General features: G+C 37.7%; 2 protein-coding genes across 3 annotated transcripts in view; one reads left to right on the forward strand and one right to left on the reverse strand.

Moving 5' to 3' along the window:
* The window catches only part of LOC127626752 (inhibitory synaptic factor 2A-like), a 29,538-nt gene extending 12,244 nt beyond the window's left edge, over nt 1-17,294 (forward strand). The window contains exons 2-3 of the mRNA XM_052102765.1: nt 139-210; nt 16,617-17,294. Coding sequence (XP_051958725.1) covers nt 139-210; nt 16,617-16,800 — 256 coding nt within the window. The 3' untranslated portion in view covers nt 16,801-17,294. The remainder of the gene's footprint in view (nt 1-138; nt 211-16,616) is intronic.
* Nucleotides 1-20,823, reverse strand: part of LOC127626751 (dedicator of cytokinesis protein 1-like) — a 329,863-nt gene that overhangs the window by 155,252 nt on the left and 153,788 nt on the right. The window lies entirely within an intron of this gene.

The raw sequence follows: 20,823 nt of genomic DNA on the forward strand, positions 1-20,823 counted from the left end.
ACGTATCTTTCCTGCTGAGTATCAACCATGGGCTAATAATGAGGAGCGACAGAGTGAATGAGATAGGCGGCAAACGGGTAGGCGGAGTGGCCGGACAGCCTGTGTAATGACTAGTCCTCTCTCTTTATCTTCTCACAGACTATCCTATCGGACCGGACAGGACACGGCCAACTGCGACACGTGTCGGAACAGCGCATGCATTATCTACAGGTTAGTTGCTGGATTTTCTTTTATAAAAAGTCAGACCATGCCAGCTCTAGTGGTTTAAGTTATGCCTCAGTCAAATGAGATGAATCAGAGATTGTATGAGTCACTAAATGAGATGAAGGTGAGGAAATCAACAAATCCCAAACCAAGGAAGGTGTCTCAGGTGAGACGTTTAAAGGAATAACACATCCCAAAATGAATCAATTAATCACCCTCACGCTATTCAAAACCATTTTGAGCATGGTACCCCTGTGGAATATAAAAGGTGATTCAGAAAAATATATTCGCCTCCATTTACCATAATAAAAGTAAATGGGGACTGGTGCTGTCAAGCTCCAAAATGACAAGATATATCATAGAACTGTTAAAAATGCAGTCCATATAACTTGTGCACTATATTTCAGTCTCCTGAAACCATAAGATAGCTTTAAGAGAAGAACAGGAATAAATAATACGTTGTTATTCACTGACAATTGTCAAGATCTGACATCGACTAAAAAAATTGCCTGGATTACAAAAATGGCACATTGATGGAACTTGATATGAAAGGAATGAACAGAATTTGCAGCATAATGCTGATAAATAAAAAATACATTTCTAAATTTCTCCCTCATTTATTTAAAGAAAAGCTAAATTTGGGGGCCTGGGTAGCTCAGCGAGTATTGACAGTGACTACCACCACTGGAGTCGCGAGTTTGAATCCAGGGTGTGCTGAGTGACTCCAGACATGTCTACTAAGCAACCAAAATGGCCTGGTTGCTAGGGATGCTAGAGTCACATGGGGTAACCTCCTCGTGGTCGTGATTAGTGGTTCTTGCTTTCAATGGGGCGTGTGTTAAGTTGTGCGTGGATCGCGGAGAGTAGTATGAGTCTCTATGTGCGGCGTCTCCATAGTGTCATGCACAACAAGCCACGCTATGCGTGGATTGGCGGTCTCAGAAGCGGAGGCAACTGAGACTTGTCCTCCGCTGCCCGGATTGGGGAGAGTAACCGCTCCACCACGAGGACCTACTAAGTAGCGGGAACTGGGCATGCCAAATTGTGGACAAAAGAGGATTATGCGCAAGAACGTTTTCGGTCTGAAAGACCCATACAGTAAGTTTGCAGGGCACATGTACACGATCAACAAACTAGGTTAAATGTATTTGCAACATCACAGTACTGGCCCTAAACTCTCTCATACTGGCACCAGGCCATTCTTTTTGTTGAACCCAGTGTCTATGCCCTCTGCACGAGTGTGTACACATGACTTGGCGCGTGTCTACCCTTGTTTACACCACTGATGTACAGAATGGCTTTGCATCCACATAAATCATTCTAATAGAGTTGAGTCTAAAGGAGCCAAAGTGCTCTACTTAACATAATACAGTTGGGAGGAGAAGAGGCTGAGAGCCCTGGTCTTCCATCTCAGCAGTTGCTCTAATGTGTTAGACTTAAAGGGACCAAAAAAATACAAATTATTTCATTATTCATTCAGCCTCATGACTTTCTTCCGTGGAACACAAAAGGACCCCATACAATAAAATGGACTGGTGTCTAACTTCCCAGTTTGTGTCCAAGGAAGAATGAAAGTCATACGGGGTTGGGATATTTTCATTTTGGGGTGAACTATTCATTTAATATTATTTAATGTAAGAACATTTCAATTAGTTAATTTTCTTCCTGGGGTGATCGCTAAATTCTGTAGAGGACAAAGAGCAGGAAAGAGGATTTTGGAGCATGTCTAGCTTCTTTGAGCAAAAATTCATCTTTTGTGCTTTGTTCTCCTGGTAACCATGTCATCGCATTTCATCACGCTATACTTTTCATTGGTGGTGTGGTGTAGTGGTTAAAGCGCAGAGCTGGTAACTGGAGGCTGCTAGTTTGATTCCCACAAGGAGCACTGATCAACCGGCAAGCATCACAATTACTACAGCTCATAAGCAGGTTTAGGAATTTGAACAAACTCCTACTACAACTTTGGTCACATAACTTGTTTCAGACGTGAATGATTCCTCAAATCGTGTGGCTCGTTTGCGAGTGGTGTGATATTACTATAAGCGAATCAAAGTGGAAAGAACTTCCAATATGGTGAAAATTAAAACAAAAATATGTGTATTTAAATGAAGCATATATATATATATATATATATATATATATATATATATATATATATATAGACTTTAGTCACAGTAGCACCATCTTTGATTTTTAATGGCAATGATAGAGGCTGTGAGGGATAAACTTACACCTCAAAATGAGACATTATCAAAATATTATGGATCATATTTCATCATTATTTGAAGACTGACTGGCCAATTTGAAGAAAAACTGCTCAGTAAGTATGTATCTCCGCTCTTCAACTTACCGTAATTATCTTAATAAGTGCGCACCACATTTCACTATATTTGCAAACCATGGTTGGCTTGACCGGAGATACCGTAACCATTGTTCTGTTCCATTCAGCTGCACTTGTTGATGTGATGATTAATGCTGCGTTCGATTCAACTCCGAGTCGGAATGTCCAACTTCCTAATGGGAATGTTAGTTTGGACTTCCAAATTGGAAACTCATGCAGAAATCTTCAACTTCAATGTTGCAGAGATACCTGCATCTCACGCAAACATGCCAATGAGATCAAGAGTCAATGATAAACATGAACTTTAAATAAATGATGTATAATATGTATATAATAATGAATAAATGTTCATACATTACATGGTAATAAAACTTGTTTTGCAAACGTTTGTAGAGACAGGTGTTCCAAACATGGTTAATTAAACTCTATTTTAATTATCGTAAATATGTAGAACAAATGCTAGTGTTGCATTGTTTATTAGCTTGGTTGCTATGAGACGTCTCTGTTGACAATCAAGGTGCCACTAAATATCCCAATGTATTTCATCTCAAAATAAAAAAAGGCCACTATTTGTCTATAGTTGTCAATGCATTTCCAATTTGGTGAAGTCACGTCACGCTCGATAATTGCGGTCACTGTGTACTCGAGCCCATCCCTAGTGTAAATATGAATTTTGTGTGATAAAATCACTAACTGGCGTTCTCAGGAGAAAATGCGTATTTAAACCACTTTACAGTTTAAATAACACACGTTTTAAGAGGAAATAATGTTTCACATCTCTGCATTTGCACCCTCCAAAAATTGGCCCCATTCACTTCCATTGTAAGCAGGGACGAGTTGAAATGATTGTTTGTATTAAATCAACATTATGCCACAAATGCTGTCGATGAAGCTTAACTCGTATTGAAGCCGGAATAATCCTTTAATATGGCAGTGGGGTTTATGTTGGCTTCTTTACCCAACATATATAATGATAGAGTAAATGTACTTTTGAAGGTAGAATTCACAAAATAAATATTTTATTTAATTGGGTTTTATACAGGGTGTCAAACCAATATGCAAAACATCCGCTAGAGAAAGCATGCATTTGCGCAACTGGACTTTTGACTCCAAATCTAATCATAGCCCCACTGTATATTGTGCATACATATCAGGCCCTCATAGTCTGAAGAGTCTCATTGCACACACTCTCTACCTCTCTATATCAGTTCATTCAGTATTAATGCAGCTGTCAATCATACTTTGCTTCAGTCTATCTACAGATTATACCATATCTCTCGAAAGTGCATACGTGCCGCACACACACACACAAAATACCCTCTCAACTCCCAAGAGCTTCACTGTGGTATCACCGTAGTATCTATAGCAACCAGTTGGTTCTGTAAAAAGCAAGAGCATCTGCTTTAGCAATCATTACAGAGAGAGAGAGAAACAGAGATCTCCCAGTCTCTCGGCAGAGCATTAAAACCTCTATGTAATGTAATCTTCTGCTCTGCCTTTAGTCGAACTCTAATGGAATTTCCATGCCGGCGTCATGTCAGTCTGTGCTCGGAGCTTGCCGTTCAGTTCAGCGGAGACAATCTCTAAGGTCAGACAGCTCAAAGGTCAGCACACGAGATTGTTTGTAAGAGAGCTGTGTATTAGCCTAAGCTTTAAAGGAACCCAGCATGGCATTGATTAGCCCGTGTGATAACTTTAGAGATTGAATAGAAGTTGAAGAAATGTGAGTGGTGTTTGTCTGTGCAAATGTCTCAATGTATCCATAGTACAGACAAATTCCGCAGGTAGAGATGAAACAGCTGGAACTGCGGAGGAAGCAAGGACTTGAAAGAGTTTTCATTTTCAAGTTTACCATAGTGGCATTCATTTGTACATAAGAAAATAAATAAATAAAAGAGGCTTGTTATGGTGTGTGATAAGTGTATCATACATCAATGTACCTTGAGCACTGAGAAAGAGAGAAAAAGGAAGCGAGACAGAAAGCAGAAATAATGAATTGTTCATTAAAAGCTCTTGTGAGTCAGATGATTATCTGGCCACACTGTCCCTCTGCTAATGAGACTGAGAAATGAGTCTGCCTTCACTGACGCCACAGTTCCCTGCTGAAAGGCCTCAACTTGCCGTTTTTATCTCCACGCATGTGTCATCGCTATTTTGGGGAGCAGAAACAAACAAACCTTTTCGTAACCGAAATAAAATCTTTATATTTCCATGGCTCCAAAACTTCCTGAAATAAAAAATAAAATAAAAAAAACACCAACCACAAATTCACTTAATATACATATATATATATATATATATGGTTGTGCCACCTTTAGCAGCAACAACTGCAATAAAACTCTTCCAATAACTGGAGATCAGTCATTCACAACGTTGTGGTGGCATTTTGGCCCACTCTTCTTTACAGAACAGCTTTATTTCAGCCACATTGGAGGGTTTTTGAGCTTGAAATGGCCATTTATGGTCCTGCCACAGCATCTCAATAGGGTTCAAGTCAGGACTTTGACTGGGCCACTCCAAAACTTACATTTGACTTCTTTTGAGCCATTCAGAGGTGGACTTACTCCTTTGCTTTGGATCATTGTCTTGCTGCATAATCCAGTCGCGCTTGAGCTTCAACTCACAGACTGATGACCGGATGTTCTCCTTTAGGATTTTCTGGTAGAGAGCAGAATTCATGTGTCCCTCAATTACTGCAAGTCGCCCTGAAGCAGCAAAGCATCCCCACACCATCACACTACCACCACCATGCTTGACCATAGGTATGATGCTCTTTATGTGGAAATCTGTTTTTGATTTACGCCAGATGTAACGGGACCCGTCTTCCAAACAGTTCCACTTTCGACTCATCAGTCCACAGAACATTCTCACAAAAGTTTTGAATATCAAGGTGTTTTGGCAAAATTCAGATGAGCCTTAATGTTCTTCTGGGTTAGCAGTAGTTTTTGCCTCACCACTCTTACCCTAGTGGAGTAATGAACAGTGACCTTTATTGACCAGAAGAGGCCTGCAGTTCCTTGGATGCTGTTTTTGGCCTTTTTGTGACTTCCTGGATGAGTCGTCGCTGTGTTCTTGGAGGAATTTTGGAAGGTCGGCCACTTCTGTGAAGGTTCACTACTGTGCCAAGTTTTCTCCATTTGGAGATAATGACTCTCCCTGTGATTCTTTGGAGTCCCAGAGTGTTTGAAACAGCTTTGTAACACTTTCCAGACTTATGTATTTCAAATCACTTTTTCCTCATCATTTCTGGAATGTGCTACTGAGTGAAACCTTTTAGCCAACTTCATGCTGCTGGAAAAATATATTTTTAGATGTTGATTTGATTGAACAGGGCTGTCAGTAATCAGGTCTGGGTGTGTCTAGTCCAGCTGAACCCCACTATGACTGCAGTTTCATAGATTTAGTAACAAAGGGGGCAAATACTTTAACACAGGCCCAGTTGGTATTGGATAACTTTTTTGCTTCAATAAATAACAATCGTTTTTTTTGTCGTTTAGGGTATTTTACAGTAAGTGCCGTTCAAAAGCGCCATGTAAACAAGAACGCCAATTTCCTTACGATTAAGAAAAAAGATAAAGACAAAGCAGTTCAACATATTCAGGTTTCTTCCGGAGGACGCAGTTAATGTGGACATGTAAACACATAAGTAGTGTTCAGATTCGTGTTTAACGAATGTGCATGTGCTTAAACAGACAAAAGACGCCATAGGATGGAGCCCAAGTCAACACAGCAAAAATAATTCAACATTTCTGTGACTACACAATCGCAAATATGTGCTCTGCGTTGGGGGAATCCCGGAGTTTGAAGTAAGAGGCAAACCCCACTTTTGCAATGCAATTCCGCTGCAGGTCATGATAGAAAGTTAAGAAAACAAACAGCAACAACTCTGGAATATCTGGAAATAAAGTGAAACAACAGGGAATAGTGAAGTTATTACATTGCTGTGGAAAAAGCTGCTTACTGACCGAGCCGCTTTTTAATGGGAGTAAAGAGAACACAGCTTATACAGTGCATATAAACCAAAACGCTACTTTCTTGCTATAAGCCGCTTTCTGGTGCCCATGTAAACATAGTCAGTAATGTATTGCCAGTCTGCACAATATGGTTGGCTGAGAAACATGACAGATGGCAATATGTCTTGTTAACTGATTTGGAATCAGGCAAAGCTCGACTAAAAGCCCCAGCGATCTGCATCAACCGCTGAAGCGCAGTGTTTACTCACAGATATGAGTTCATGTGAAGGATGAGAGGGCAGCTGGTGTTAATGAGAGGCACATTCACCCGGGCATCAGTCTGGTGTTGCTGGCACTTATGTGTTTCCATTCCAAAGCCAGAGCCAAATACACAAACAAACTTCAAATTTCCAAATTTGTCCAAACTAGTCTCTAAAATAAACCTTTCCAGCTAAACAAATAACCAAACGAAACTTGACACAAGAGCTGGGCAATATACTGTAGCTATATACAGCATGCATATCATTTTAACCGAACAGACACTTATTTTGCAGTTCTTTTACATGCACACAAATACGATGATACAGAATTCAGCTTATAACAAAAATCTGACAAGCAAGAAAACTGTGTTTACAAGAGATTTAAAATCGGCAGGTTATTCGTTGATTTTGCCGTCTAAACGTAAAAAATCATGTGCACATTAGGTTGGTAAGAATGCCGTTAAAAGTGTTTACATACATGGCCAAAAATTTATGTGTGGCAATCTGTTTATGCTTAACCCTCCTATGGTATTGAAAAATGGCACCTCACTTTGGTATTCGCTGTCATTTTTTAACAGATGGGTCATGTGTGTAACCCTTGTTTTTGATGATGATGATGATGATGATGATGAGACCATTTATTTGTCCCTGAAGAACAATAAAATACAATATGGTAAATGGTCTGCACTTATATAGCACCATTTTAACCGTAATGGTATTCAAAGCGCTTTACACTGTGACTCGTTCACCCATTCACACACACATTCATACACCAATGACGGCAGAGCTGCCATGCAAGGTGCTAGTTGATTTGCATATACAATTAAGTATAAAAAGCATAAAAAATAATAATAATAATAAAATCAGAACCGACACTTCTATAGGTTGAAACATGAAGAAAATATGAGAATGTGACAAATTGGAGGCAGATTGCTGCCATCTGGTGAACAAAATGGAAACCATGTTTCCAGTAACAGCAAGTAGTAGATGGCAGTAGCCGCATACCGTGTAGTCTGATGGCTTGTTGTATCCTAATTTTATGTTATCACAAGATATGCAATTGGATATAAATTCAGACATCATCAAACTATTATTTGTGAAAGTTTACATTTTAAAAATGGATTTGAAGTGTCAATGTTTGCAGTTAATGTCATTATGCTTGCAATCAAACCTGACCATGGTGTTACAAAGAGAAGACACTGAATAAGCATTTTTCTACCAATAATTTATTTCAAACATCGAAAAATAAAAGTATTTTATATATATAAAAAAAAAAAAGCTAAATGCATAATGTCAAAAAATGAACACCAAGAAACGGAAATTAACTGCGAAATTTAGAAAAAAACAGAAGAATCAGAAAAAAACATTTAGCAATTACAATTTATTTAACAAACGCATGTGTGTGTGTGTGTGTGTGTGTGTGTGTACACGTGTTTGTTTTCTGCATTCAGAGTGTGTTATCACCTCATGCCTTAATTTCTGTGTGTGCATGTTTAGCATTGTGACTAATTTATTGGTTTTGTTGACAAATGTAAAAAAAAAAAAAAAAGCTCTGTGTTATACTCATACGAGTTTGTGCGTGTGTTTTGCACTGAGGATGTTTTAGAGTCTCACCTTGTGCCCAAGTACCATAGGAGGGTAAAACCGGTTATGACCTTACAAAGTAATGCCATTTAAGGCTTTTACCTGAACTTAATGCTTGATGGCTAATTAAGCATAATCTGTATAAGTTTGCTAGTAAATGTGCTTGATGCTGCCAATTAGATAAAAAAAAATGTAAGAATTACAAATACAATGAAAGTGGAGTTTAAAATAATCAAGGTAAGCTTTTGACTGTTTATTTACATTTTATATATATATATATATATATATATATATATATATATATATATATATATATATATATATATATATATAAAACATTTTTTTTTTTACTTTACTTTTATATTACACTTAGAGGCATGTTAAAACAATTAGAAAACAGGTATTGGCAATAAAAATTATGTGTGCAAAAATTTGAGATACTTTGTCAGCGATTTGGCAGATATCCGGCTGTCATACACAAGAGGAACACCATAAGCACTACACCGCATTTGTGTATTAAACATCACCATGAAAATGAGAAGCGCCTTAATGAGATTAAACAGGAGGAGCGGAGCCAGATCAAACCACTCTTCATCCTGAGAGATGAAGAAAACTAAAGCCTATGACATATAAAAGAATGCAATGAGCTAAGCCTACACAAACACATGTGCAGGGACAGAAAGCCCTTATCAACGCATTCAAGTTCTAATTAATAGCTTAGAAAAAGTGAAATGCATCAAAGACTCTCAGTTGACAACAGTTGTGGGTGGAGAGCAGAAGAAAAGGTGAACAATCAATGAAAAGTACAGCGTGAACAGAGGCGTTGGAGAAAGAGAAATCCAGGGCTGTCAGACAAAAACAAAAAAACGGTAATGCTGGCGGATTCGCGCTCTTGTTGGTATCGGTTGCGGTAATGGCATACTCCGCTCACTAATGCAAATGAAATATTGACATTCTCGGGACAGCCACTTCATTGCATTCCACTGATGATGCTCCAGTTTATTTGGTGGACAAGCGTATTGATCTGGAGAGAAATATTAAACATTGATTTGTGATTTGAAAGCTAGAAATAGTGAGTGCAATGATATATTTATTTCTTGGCTGAAGAAAAGAGCCCATATTTTTGATTCAGAGCATAAAATTAATACTTCCATAATACAGAAAAATTTAAAAAGGCCTGGTAAAACATTTCATATTCAGTTGAAATGTGACCTACGTATAACAAAATATGCACACAGCAATTTGATTGACCTTACCGTTTTATATATATATATATATATCAAAAAAATAATAGTGAGTGATGTGTATGTCTTTGTCTGTAGTGAGAACATGGTTATATTGATGAGGGCATGATTACCAGGTATTGATGTGTGATTCATTTGTTAATAGCCGCATTGTGCTCAGTCTGAGTGCAAAGGCCAGGCAAACAAACAACAAATGTGCTGAGTTATTAATAAAGCATCAAGACAGACACACACACACACACACACACACACACACACCTTTTATAAACGGTCACTTTCAAGCCAAACAAATCTTCAATGCTAAACCATTTGCAGTACAAACATCAACTTAAAAGTATAATAAACGTAGTTGACAATATGTAATTAAATCAATGCATTAATAATTAAATGCAGTGTGTTTTTCAATGCTCAAAATCTACTGCCTGAAATAAGCAGGATTGTAATGTATTTGCTCTGTGTTATAATTTAAGAGAGAGATCTCCTTTCAGTTGTTGAGTGGCAGGACTTTGAAGTCAATAAAATAAACCCAATCGTAGCTGATGTGTCACACTCTTAAAATATATTGAACGGGGATATGGGTGTTAAAATTCTCCCTCTATCTGTAAATCTAAAGGTTCTGTCAGCAAGTGAGGAATAAGTCGTTTTCTTTCCATCACCACAGAGAAACATATCACTTTTCCACAGGTTCTCTCAGGACACGACAAACAAATGATGGTAACTGAAAATGTGAGAATATCAAATGGTTTTCTTTTATTTTCAAGGCTGTAAAAATACACTTGGCATCAGATGCCTTTACCCTGACAAGAAAAATAATTTTAAAATAATACAAATAAATCAAATAAAATGTAGTTTTGCTACAACAAGATCAAACGAGAAATTTACATGTTATTTCCGAAAGCTCATGAAATCAACCCCATTCTGCTGAATTTCTGACAAGTGCTTTACCCATCACACATTTTTACATTGTTTTAAATGCGTTTACCTTTTCCCGTGGCACTACTGATGGCATGTCATGCAAGCAACTTCTGAGTCTGTTCCCGGAAATATTTGTGTTCGCATACACAATGATAGAGTAATCACTTCATTTCTGGGGATGTGGAATTTAATGTGCAACATAACCGATGTTTGTTCATTATTTTTTTTTTCCCTTAATGTGAGTGTTTCTAATTGCCGGATTTTAAAGTAACGGTTTATTCAAATGCTCTGATTTTTTTGGCACTTTCGGCCAAGTATTGTTTTGCCATTTTCAGCCAAAGAAATTGCTGGCCAAAATTTCGGTGCATCCCTAGTCATGGTTTATTTTTGTGATATAAATGGCTGACTATGCAGTTCCTTACATATCAAACAAACACAGACGGACACAGTAATATTACGTTTGTTATTCACTGGCATTACAGCCGTGTCCAATATAGTTGGCACTAGGGCTGGGTATCGTTCAAAAAATGTAGATACTGGTTTCTAAACTATAAATTTTTTCGCTAACAATTTTATTAAATCCGTTTGAACAAGATTACAAACATTGCCTAAAAAAAACGTTGGTTTTTTTTTCAGTTTGTTGACTTTTTTTACAGACTCAAAGACTCATCTCCTGAGCCTTCTGGTCTCCTCATGCCAGGGTTGGCAGGGGCTATAACATTAATGTGAAGAGGAAAAATGGATAAGTATGGTTTAAAAAGATAAAAAATAATGTACGTTAAACTTGATCAGTTACTGTCAACCTTAAAGCATTTTTAGCATCGATTTAGCTAGCTGTCTATAGCCATACATCCAAACAATATCTAACCCTACGTTGGTCCCAGTTTATAGGACAGCGTCACCACGCAGAGAAACGTTAATTTAACAAGTACATAAGCATGTTCCACTACAAGTTAGACGATTTTGTTTGTTGGTTTGTTTCCTAAACGTTAACCTTACCTGTCGTTGTCCCAGTCATAGCGCCGCTGCATTCATCTGTAGTTTTGAAGGAGGACTCGAGTGGAGGGGATGTTGAAGGAAGCTCTGTGGCAGGAGGACGCTAAGAGGATGACCGCACCGGCTCAGTCTTCTTGCAGTCGAAGACGGAGCAACTTTCTGCTCTTAAGTTTATTCTGTGCACTGTCAAGTTCTTCATCAGATTTGTCGTGTTGCCGGTCTTGGCAGCAATTATCTCGTCGCAAATATTGCATCGTGTGCTGTTGGCATCGAGCCTGGTGAAATGTAGCCACACTTTTAATCTTTTCCACATCTTTCACATGTATGGGGGTTGAGACGCATACACACTACAGCCTCACAAGTGAGCCGCGTCTCTGGGCATAACCAGCGTAAACTTGTGTTTTTCCTTGATGCCTAAACAGTCAATCACCGGCAATTTTAGATTTGGACACATCTAGCATGCTACATACTTATCACTGACGTTGACACGTTTAACCTCTTAGGTATCGAAATTTGGTACAAAACGACAAGATATTTTTCGATACTCAATTGTTTAGAGGCATATCGGTCGGTGCCTAAAATGTATCGAACTTGATACTCAGACCTAGTTGGCACTGCTCCATCTCGCAATACAAGTTTCTTTGCAATGTCTGAATCATAATACTTTTTAGCCCCTTAAACTCAGGTGCATTTTTGGGCTGCCTTCCGCAATGTTTCACTCTCAAATTTACAAGCTCGCCATTCACACATACTGTTGGCATTCTTCAGTTTTTCCACAACCAGGAGCATAACAACATCAAGAGACCTTACTTGACATCTTAAACTTTCCATTGGCTAAAAGCATTAGGGTAACAATAGTACTTGTGCTGCACGACATATCGTTTCAGCATCAACATCGCGATGTACGCATCCACAATAGTCACATCGCAGAACGTGCAATGTAGTAAGATAAACATTTATCAATCAACAATATTTTGTTTTTTCAAAAGGGAAAACTAGCATTATATCTGTCTGATATCATGTCATTTACTCCACTTTATAGGTTCTTGGATACACCAATTTATTTGTATTTTTTTTAAAACACGTTCACTGCTGCACGTTGTTGACATGCAGGCTCTGCTTGATGAGCGAGGAATGGGCAAAACAAGACCGAAATGGAGAATTTGGTTGCAAAAAAAAATGCATCATCAGTTACATGGAAATATTAGAAGCCTTTATTTTGGTCACACATTATACATACATTTTTGCATATATACATTGAAATGTATTTGTTTTTCACATATCCCAGCTAAGCTGGGGTCAGCCATGATACGGCTCCCCTGGAGTAGATAGGGTCAAGGGCCTTGCTCAAGGGCCCAACAGTTGCATCTTGGCAGTGCTGGGGCTTGAACTTTCAACCTGCTGGTCAGTAACCCAGAGCCTTAACCGCTGAGCCACCACTGCCCATTTCGGCTACAGACAGGATGATGTTGACCAAAACACAAGGCAACATGACCAATTTGTTTGATCATTTAAGTCAGCACCACAAATATTTGTATGACCAGTGCAAAGCCAGATCTGAATGCCGTCCAAAGATAAAAACTATTTTGATACCTTGGCCAGTGTTACACCATACGAGAACGGTTCCAAACGGCAGAGAGAAATCACAGATTCGGGTTGGCTGTGGCTCAGGTGGTAGAGCGGGTCGGCAGTTAATCGCAGGGTTGGCGGTTCTATTCCCGGCCCACATGACTCCACATGCCAAAGTGTCAAGACACTGAACCCCAAGATGCTCCCAATGGCAGGCTAGCACCTTGCATGGCAGCTCTGCCGCCATTGGTGTGTGAGAATGGGACACAGTGTAAAGCGCTTTGGCAACCTCTAAGGTTAAAAAAGGCGCTATATAAGTGCAGACCATTTACCCATTTATCAAGACAAGGTACCAATTATCATAGTTAAGAGGGTTTTAAAAAAAACATGATCCGGTCGCTTGACAAGCGGCATGTAATGCCATCACGTAATTATTTAGTTTAACTTATTTGTTTTATAAACATTTTGTTTTATGTAGAATTTTTGTAAACCACTCAGGGTTGGTATATCACTGTACTTTTTTATTTTTCAAACGGTTTAAATTAAAAGATGTTTCTATTCTATAAAAAATATATATATATATATATATATATATATATATATATAATTTAATTTGTAATGCAATAAAATGTTAAATTACTTATTTTGCCATTCTCATTATCTATTGTGATAATAAAACTTCCTCCAATGGAACCCCTTCCTTCCAATAATTAATTATTCTCAAATAGAGCTATTCACGTCATCTGGTGAAGTCACACTGTATTTTTTCATATTGCAATATATATGGCAGAAAAAACAAAATATCTCAATGTCAGTTTTTTCCAAAATCGTGCAGTCCTAAATAGTACCACCTGCTGAGAAGTACCTCAGCCGCTCTATCAGTTCACCACAATGATTATGTATGCAGTGGAGGTGGGGCTATTTAAATGACACCGCACTGTGATGTCACAATAGAGCCAATTTCAAAACTAAATATTTTTGCAGAGTAGAAACTACAAGTGCCCTTTTCGAACTGGAGAGGTTTTGAGTTCTGAAACGTACATTGTTTTTGTACAATGACCTACTCTATGTCACAATTTCAAGGGAAATATGATTCCTCATTACATGATGCCTTTAAATTCCAGCATATACTGTACATCTCAAATGCTACAACAAACCTGTTTAATTATATATCATCACATTACCATGCAGATTTCTGACCTGAAATGATCTGTTCAATAAAGAAAAAAATTATAACCGTTAAAAACATGGTGAAAATCCAGTACACAAACATTAGAGGTAATCTAGAGCCATGGCCAGAAGTATTGGCAGTGACAAAAAGTGTGTGTTTTGCCAAGTTTGTTGCTTCAGTATTTGTAGATATTTTTTTCACATGTTTCTATGGAATATTGGAAAACAATGATAAGTGTTTCATAAGATTTAAAGGCTTCTATTGACAAAAACATTCAATATATGCAAAGAGTCAATATTTACAGTGTTGATCCTTGTTCTTCATAACCTTTACAATTCGCTCTAGCATGCTGGATATCAGCTTCTGGGCCAAATCCTGACTGATGGTGATCCATTCTTGCCTTATTAGTGCTCGGAGTTGATCACAATTTGTGGGCTTCTGTTTGTCCACTCGCCTTTTGAGGATTGACCACAGGTTCTCTATGGGATTAAGATCAGGGGAGTTGCCTGGCCACGGATCCAAAATTTCAATGTAATGATCTCCGAGCCACCATCACTCTTGTGACATGGTGCTCCATCATTCTGGAAATTGAACGGATCATCACCAAATTGCTCCTGGATCGTTGGGAGAAGTTGCTCTTGCGGGACATTTTGTTAACATTCTTTATCCATGGCAGTGTTTTTGGGCAGAATTGTGAGAGGGCCCACTCCCTTGGATGAAAAGCAACCCCACACATGGATGGTCTTCAAGATGCTTCACTGTTGGCATGACACAGGACTCATGGTAGCAATCACCTTTTCTTCTCCAGACTATCGATTATCCAGATGTCCAAATCAGTCAGAAGGGGGCTTCATCAGAGAAAATATCTTTGCACCAGTCTACTGCTGTCCAATCCTTGTACTTCCTACAGAATTCCAGTCTGTCCTTGATGTTTTTCTTGGAGAAAAGTGGCTTCTTTGCTGCCCTTCTTGACACCAGGCCATTGTCCAAAAGTCTTCGCCTCACTGTGCGTGCAGATGCACTCACACCAACCTGCTGCCAATATTGAGCTCTGCACTGGTGATGACACGATTCCGTAGCTGACCCCTCAGGAGGAGACGGTCCTGGCACTTGCTGGACACTCTGGGACGTCCTGAAGCCTTTTTCACTGCAGTTGAACCTCTCTCCTTGAAGTTCTAGATGATCCGGTAAATGGTTCTTTCAGGTGCAATATTCTTTGCAGCAATTTCCTTGCATGTGAGGCCATTTTGATGCAAAGCGATGATGGCTGCACATATTTCTTTAGAGGTAACCCATTGCAAACAAGAGCACAATGATTGGAAGCAATTCTTCCCTCCTTTTATAGCAATCTGTCTGCTCTTATAATCCAATAATAATGATAGAGTGATTTCAACTGACTAGTACTCGTTCACACTTTCCCAGGTGCTGCTGATATGAGTAGTGAAATTTTCATTTTGTGCCAGGACCAAAAAACAGTTAAATATATATATATTTTTTTATAAAGTTCATTTCTTTGGACAATGAAGCTTTTTGCAATTATGTAAAATGCATCTGATCATTCTACACAAATAATCTAGAAACGATGAGATTAAACACCAGAACATCTGAAGCAGAAAACTTTCCTAAACACAAAATGTATGTCACTGCCAATACTTTTGGCCACGGCTGTAGAAGTTAGACGTAGAGTCTAAGAACAAGAGAAAGAAAGATCTCCACAGATTCTGAAGTGAGCTATACTTATCTAACTCTTTACTCTGTCACCACTCTTGCCCATTTCTCTTTCACTCTCACTTTAACCCTCCATCTCCCCTGTCTAATCGACGAGTTTAATGTGACTCATCCCAGGAACTGTAGTGGACTATGGATTATCTCTGCCACATAAGACGGTCGCTCACAAACGGAAGAACAATTACAAACTCTGATCTGTACACACCCAGTGATATCAAAACTATAAACTATATACTGTATTGTAAGGAAATGGTGAGAGAAGCATTTATAAATTATATGCGAGTCAACATGTGAGCCAAAAGTGTCATAGAAGCACCACAGATGTTGTGGATTCTTCAGCAGTTGCTCTTGTCATGTTACACTTGCTTTTTGGTGTCACTATTGGTTAGGTTTAGGTTTAATGTTTAGGGTAGGGAGGTATGTTTTGTTGATTTAGAACTATATAGAGAATTAACCTTAAAAACCTCATCTGTTTGAGAGAAAATGTAACACTCTGTTAGTGCCACACAGTGGACGTTTCACCTCAGAACTGCCGCAATACGTGTAACGAAACCACGTAATATCATTTAGCAAAAATGCAGCCAGTCATGTAATTTTCACAAGATCAGGATGCTTTTAATTGTCTTTCCCTCTGTTATTTCGCTGTTGCAGTGTGGAGCTGGACTTTAAACTCCAGGAAGATAAGCTCCAGCCCCTGATGAAGAGACTGTGTCCCACAGACGAGTCCTCATTCCCCCCTCTGACATATCCTCAGGAGAGCATTGGCTCCACACCCAAACGCAAGTCCAAAGCCGAGGCCAAGAAACACGCACGATGGAAACTCTGGTTTCTGTGACAACACACACACCTGGGACCCCTCTACAGGATTACACAGATTTGAACACAACTTTAGTATTATTTCGTTCATGATTTTAAGATGGAAATAAACGACAGAAAGCAACACTAGAGGAGCATCGGTTCCACTGCTTTGTTCGGATTCAAGAAATGCAACGTTTTTCCAAACAAATGTTGTTGTTTTTTTCTCATCTTTTAATATGGATGTATCATGCCTGATGAACTTGGTTTGAAAATGACACAGCTAGTATAAAAATAAAATGTATGTATATTTAAAGGGAAAAAAATGGAATGTGCTTCCGGAAAAAGGAATTATGACTAAGCCAATTCCCTCAAACGGAGCGTGAAATGATTTTAAGGTGAGACACATAATTGGATTAATAACAAATCTTGCTAGACAAAATAGTTTTTCTTTCTTGCTTTAATTTTATGAAAGCTCATGCTAAAGATTTGGAAAATTAGGAGGCTAAACAAAGGGACAATTTTGGAAGGACGAGCTTTGCATTCTGATCTTCTATTTTCCTCATGGATACAGACTCAACATTTCAGCATTAAAATGAAGCACAACTCTTTAGATGCACTGGATGATATTTCTCCCAGAGGACTTGATGGATATTTATGGATTTTAAAGGTAAAGATTCTATATGGAATGGAAAACTCATTGGAGATCATTTACAGACAAAAATGGTCACAACAATAGGACTGGAGGGGATTTATATGGAAACAATTATTATGAGCCTCTGTGAATTAATATAAACTTTAATATAATTATTATTACCAGGAAGAAAATTAAAAAAGTATAACTTATTTTTCTAGATTCGTAATAATCACGCATTTAAAGATTTTTTTAGAAACACTATATACAAATTATATCTCACTTTAAGGTTTTTTGAATCCCATAATTGAAATTATAGGATACATTTTCAGCTCTGTATCAGTTCATTTCAAACAATGTACTTTTAATAAAATTAATTGTACAAGTTTCTGCATAATCATGACACGAGTAAACGTGTGGAGGGAAGTCATATTCAAGCCCTCATGGAATATGTGAATGACGAAAATGTTGTTTAGCAACAAATTGTACCATATTTAAATCAATTTCACAGATGTCCCCCAGCAGATTCTGTCAGGTCCTGTTAAACCCTAGTCACCATTGACACCATCATAAGAGGGAAATAACAGTTAGTGTAACGAAAGCAGGATGTCTTCACCATGACGGTGTTCATAAAGGCAGTTTAGAGTCAAAAGTGATTAAAAGACAGAGACATTTAACCTGTTGATACGCACCCCCTTTTTGAGCACAAGCCATGAAAACGACATACCTAAAATGGTTGTATTTACGGGACCCTTTGGTGTTTGGACCCTTTGGTGTTTGGGCTTTATTTCCCAAGTTTCAGAATTAATATATGTTGTTATTATTTAAAGTTAGAGAAGCTGAAGTTTATAGCAATGGAAATATTTTGTGCTGAACATGTTTTTATAATCTAAAATACCAATAATAAAAGCACCAAGACAACCCAGAAATACAATGTTCTCAAAGTCACGAGTCTAAAGAAGTTAAGTTTAAAATCTGAAGATGATCTAATAATAAATGAGGTTCCTGCAGCTTTAATCTCTGTAAAATCGCTGGAAGCGTTCAGAGTAAATTGAAGGCTCCGCCTCTCAAGACGACACTAAATCTGACGGCACTGCTAGACTACTATGAATAAAACTGCGCTGCATTTTTAAAAATAGACTTTGGAGACGGCTGGTTTTGTTTATGACACTCTAATATTTAAGATCATAAACAGTTTTACAACATGAATGCTGCTCAGATTGCAGTTTGTTGAAGAACGATGATGAAGGTTAACACTTTCAGGCGAGATCTCATGTAAACAACGGAGAATATATATCAATATTTCTCAGATTTATCACTTTTATGGACAAAAAGAGCTATTGGATGTTTTTCACTGAACGCTTGTCATGGACGATTGACCCAAGTGTGTTGAACTGGATTCATCTGGCGATCGTGTTTTCATAATAAAGGTATGACGTCCCGTTTTGATATTGCATGTTTTCATTTGTACTCCTGCACAAATAACTAAATCACTGTTTCTGGAGCATTGCTATCGTGAAACAGAGATCAGATATCAATGTTGAACCCTTAAACCTTTGACAATATGTGTAATTTGTTAACATTAATTACATTTATAGACAGTAAATTATATATTAAATGTAAGCAGAGTGACATCACTATCGCATACGGGGGAATTGCGTATCAACAGGTGAAATTAAAGACTAGCACACTGAAAGATAGATGCAATATGGGTTATTGAAAACATGTCTGGGTCATATTTTTCAACAAAATCTAACAAATTACATATATATACATATATAAATATGCATTGATTATTTTGTCATTTCTATAATGCTCAGTGGTGAATCTCATAAGACTCCCACTACTGTAATACAGTATTTTGTTTTACTATAATACAATGAATTTCAGTACAATTTCGGTAATGACAAGGGCACAATTTGCTTGACTGTCTTGAAAATAAACAAATGTGAAAACAGGTCCTAAATATAGGCTTATTTTTAATCAAGCAAAGCATAATTTAACATTTCTTCCTTGGATTTTGGGGGTTCAATATTACACAGACATGTTCTTGAGATGTTTCGTGAGATTCATTCAAACGGAACAAAACCGTGACACAAATATAGACTTTATTGAAAAAGAAACAAATATTTATTAAGAGCGTCATGACAGATAGAGAAACACTGAACTGTAAGAATTAGGCAGCAACACGTCTACCAACGTTTTCTACAAGCAGTGCAATCCTTCCATATCTCAATATATTTTCAGCTGACAGAAATTATAGTCTACAAGGACAAAACACCTTGTCCTTTCCGAAAACATATGAAGTACTGAAAATCCAACAGCTCTTTCTTTTTGAAAAATATGTAAAAATATATCTACAGCACTATAACAGGGCTACAATCATCTTCAACAATCCTAATTTCAGCTTGCAGACAGTTTCACGTAAAAATACAGGATCAATGCAGTCAGGGTATGTCACAGCAGAATACATAAACAGCATCCCAAATCAAAGAAATGTGCCAAAGTCTTTAAAAAAAATAGTCCACTTGACTGGAAAAAAAAATATACAAATGTCAACATTTCCAGAGATTTCTCCCCAGCGCTCATTTCAATGTTCAAATAGCTCTACTGTAGCCTAAAGAGATCACTAGATGTTTTTGTTTGTTTTTTTCCTTAAAAAGTGCAATTGATTTATGATGTGCAATATTGTGTATTTTATACAGTTTTTAAAACTATTTACTATACAAAATAAAAGATGAAAAAATAAATAGGGTGGTTTCCTTATCTGAGACTTTAAAAGAGTACAGATTATTTCTGTTAGTCTGTCACTGTGACTATTTCAACAGATTCAAAAGTATTGAGAGGTTGTTGTTTTTTTGTTTGTTTGCTTTTTACTCCATTAGGCAATAATAATAAAAATAAAAAAAAAAAGAGTTTTAATCGTTAAACCAACCATATCCGAAATTAATAAAATTATTAATGAAAAATATGAATAAAAACATTTACTTAAATGAATAATAAAAATGTGTAATATATATATATATATACACATAAATATACACATATATACACATAAATATACATATACATAAATATCTCCACACACACACACACACACACACACACACACACACACACCGATCAGCCACAACATTAAAACCACCTGCCTAATATTGTGTAGGTCCCCCTCCTGCCACCAAAACAGCACAATTGTACAGAACGGTTATCTGAGTTACCTTAGACTTTGTCAGTTCAAACCAGTCCCAGAGAAATACTCAAACCAGCCCATCTGGCACCAACAATCATCCATGCAATTAATCATCCAATCTCGTGGCAGCAGTGCATAAAATCAGGGGGGACATCGTATACACAATATTAGGCAGGTGGTTTTAATGTTGTGGCTGTTCGGTGTGTGTGTGTGTGTGTGTGTGTGTGTGTGTGTGTGTG

Source organism: Xyrauchen texanus, chromosome 33 (genome assembly GCF_025860055.1).
Source record: "Xyrauchen texanus isolate HMW12.3.18 chromosome 33, RBS_HiC_50CHRs, whole genome shotgun sequence".
Classification (NCBI taxonomy): domain Eukaryota; kingdom Metazoa; phylum Chordata; class Actinopteri; order Cypriniformes; family Catostomidae; genus Xyrauchen; species Xyrauchen texanus.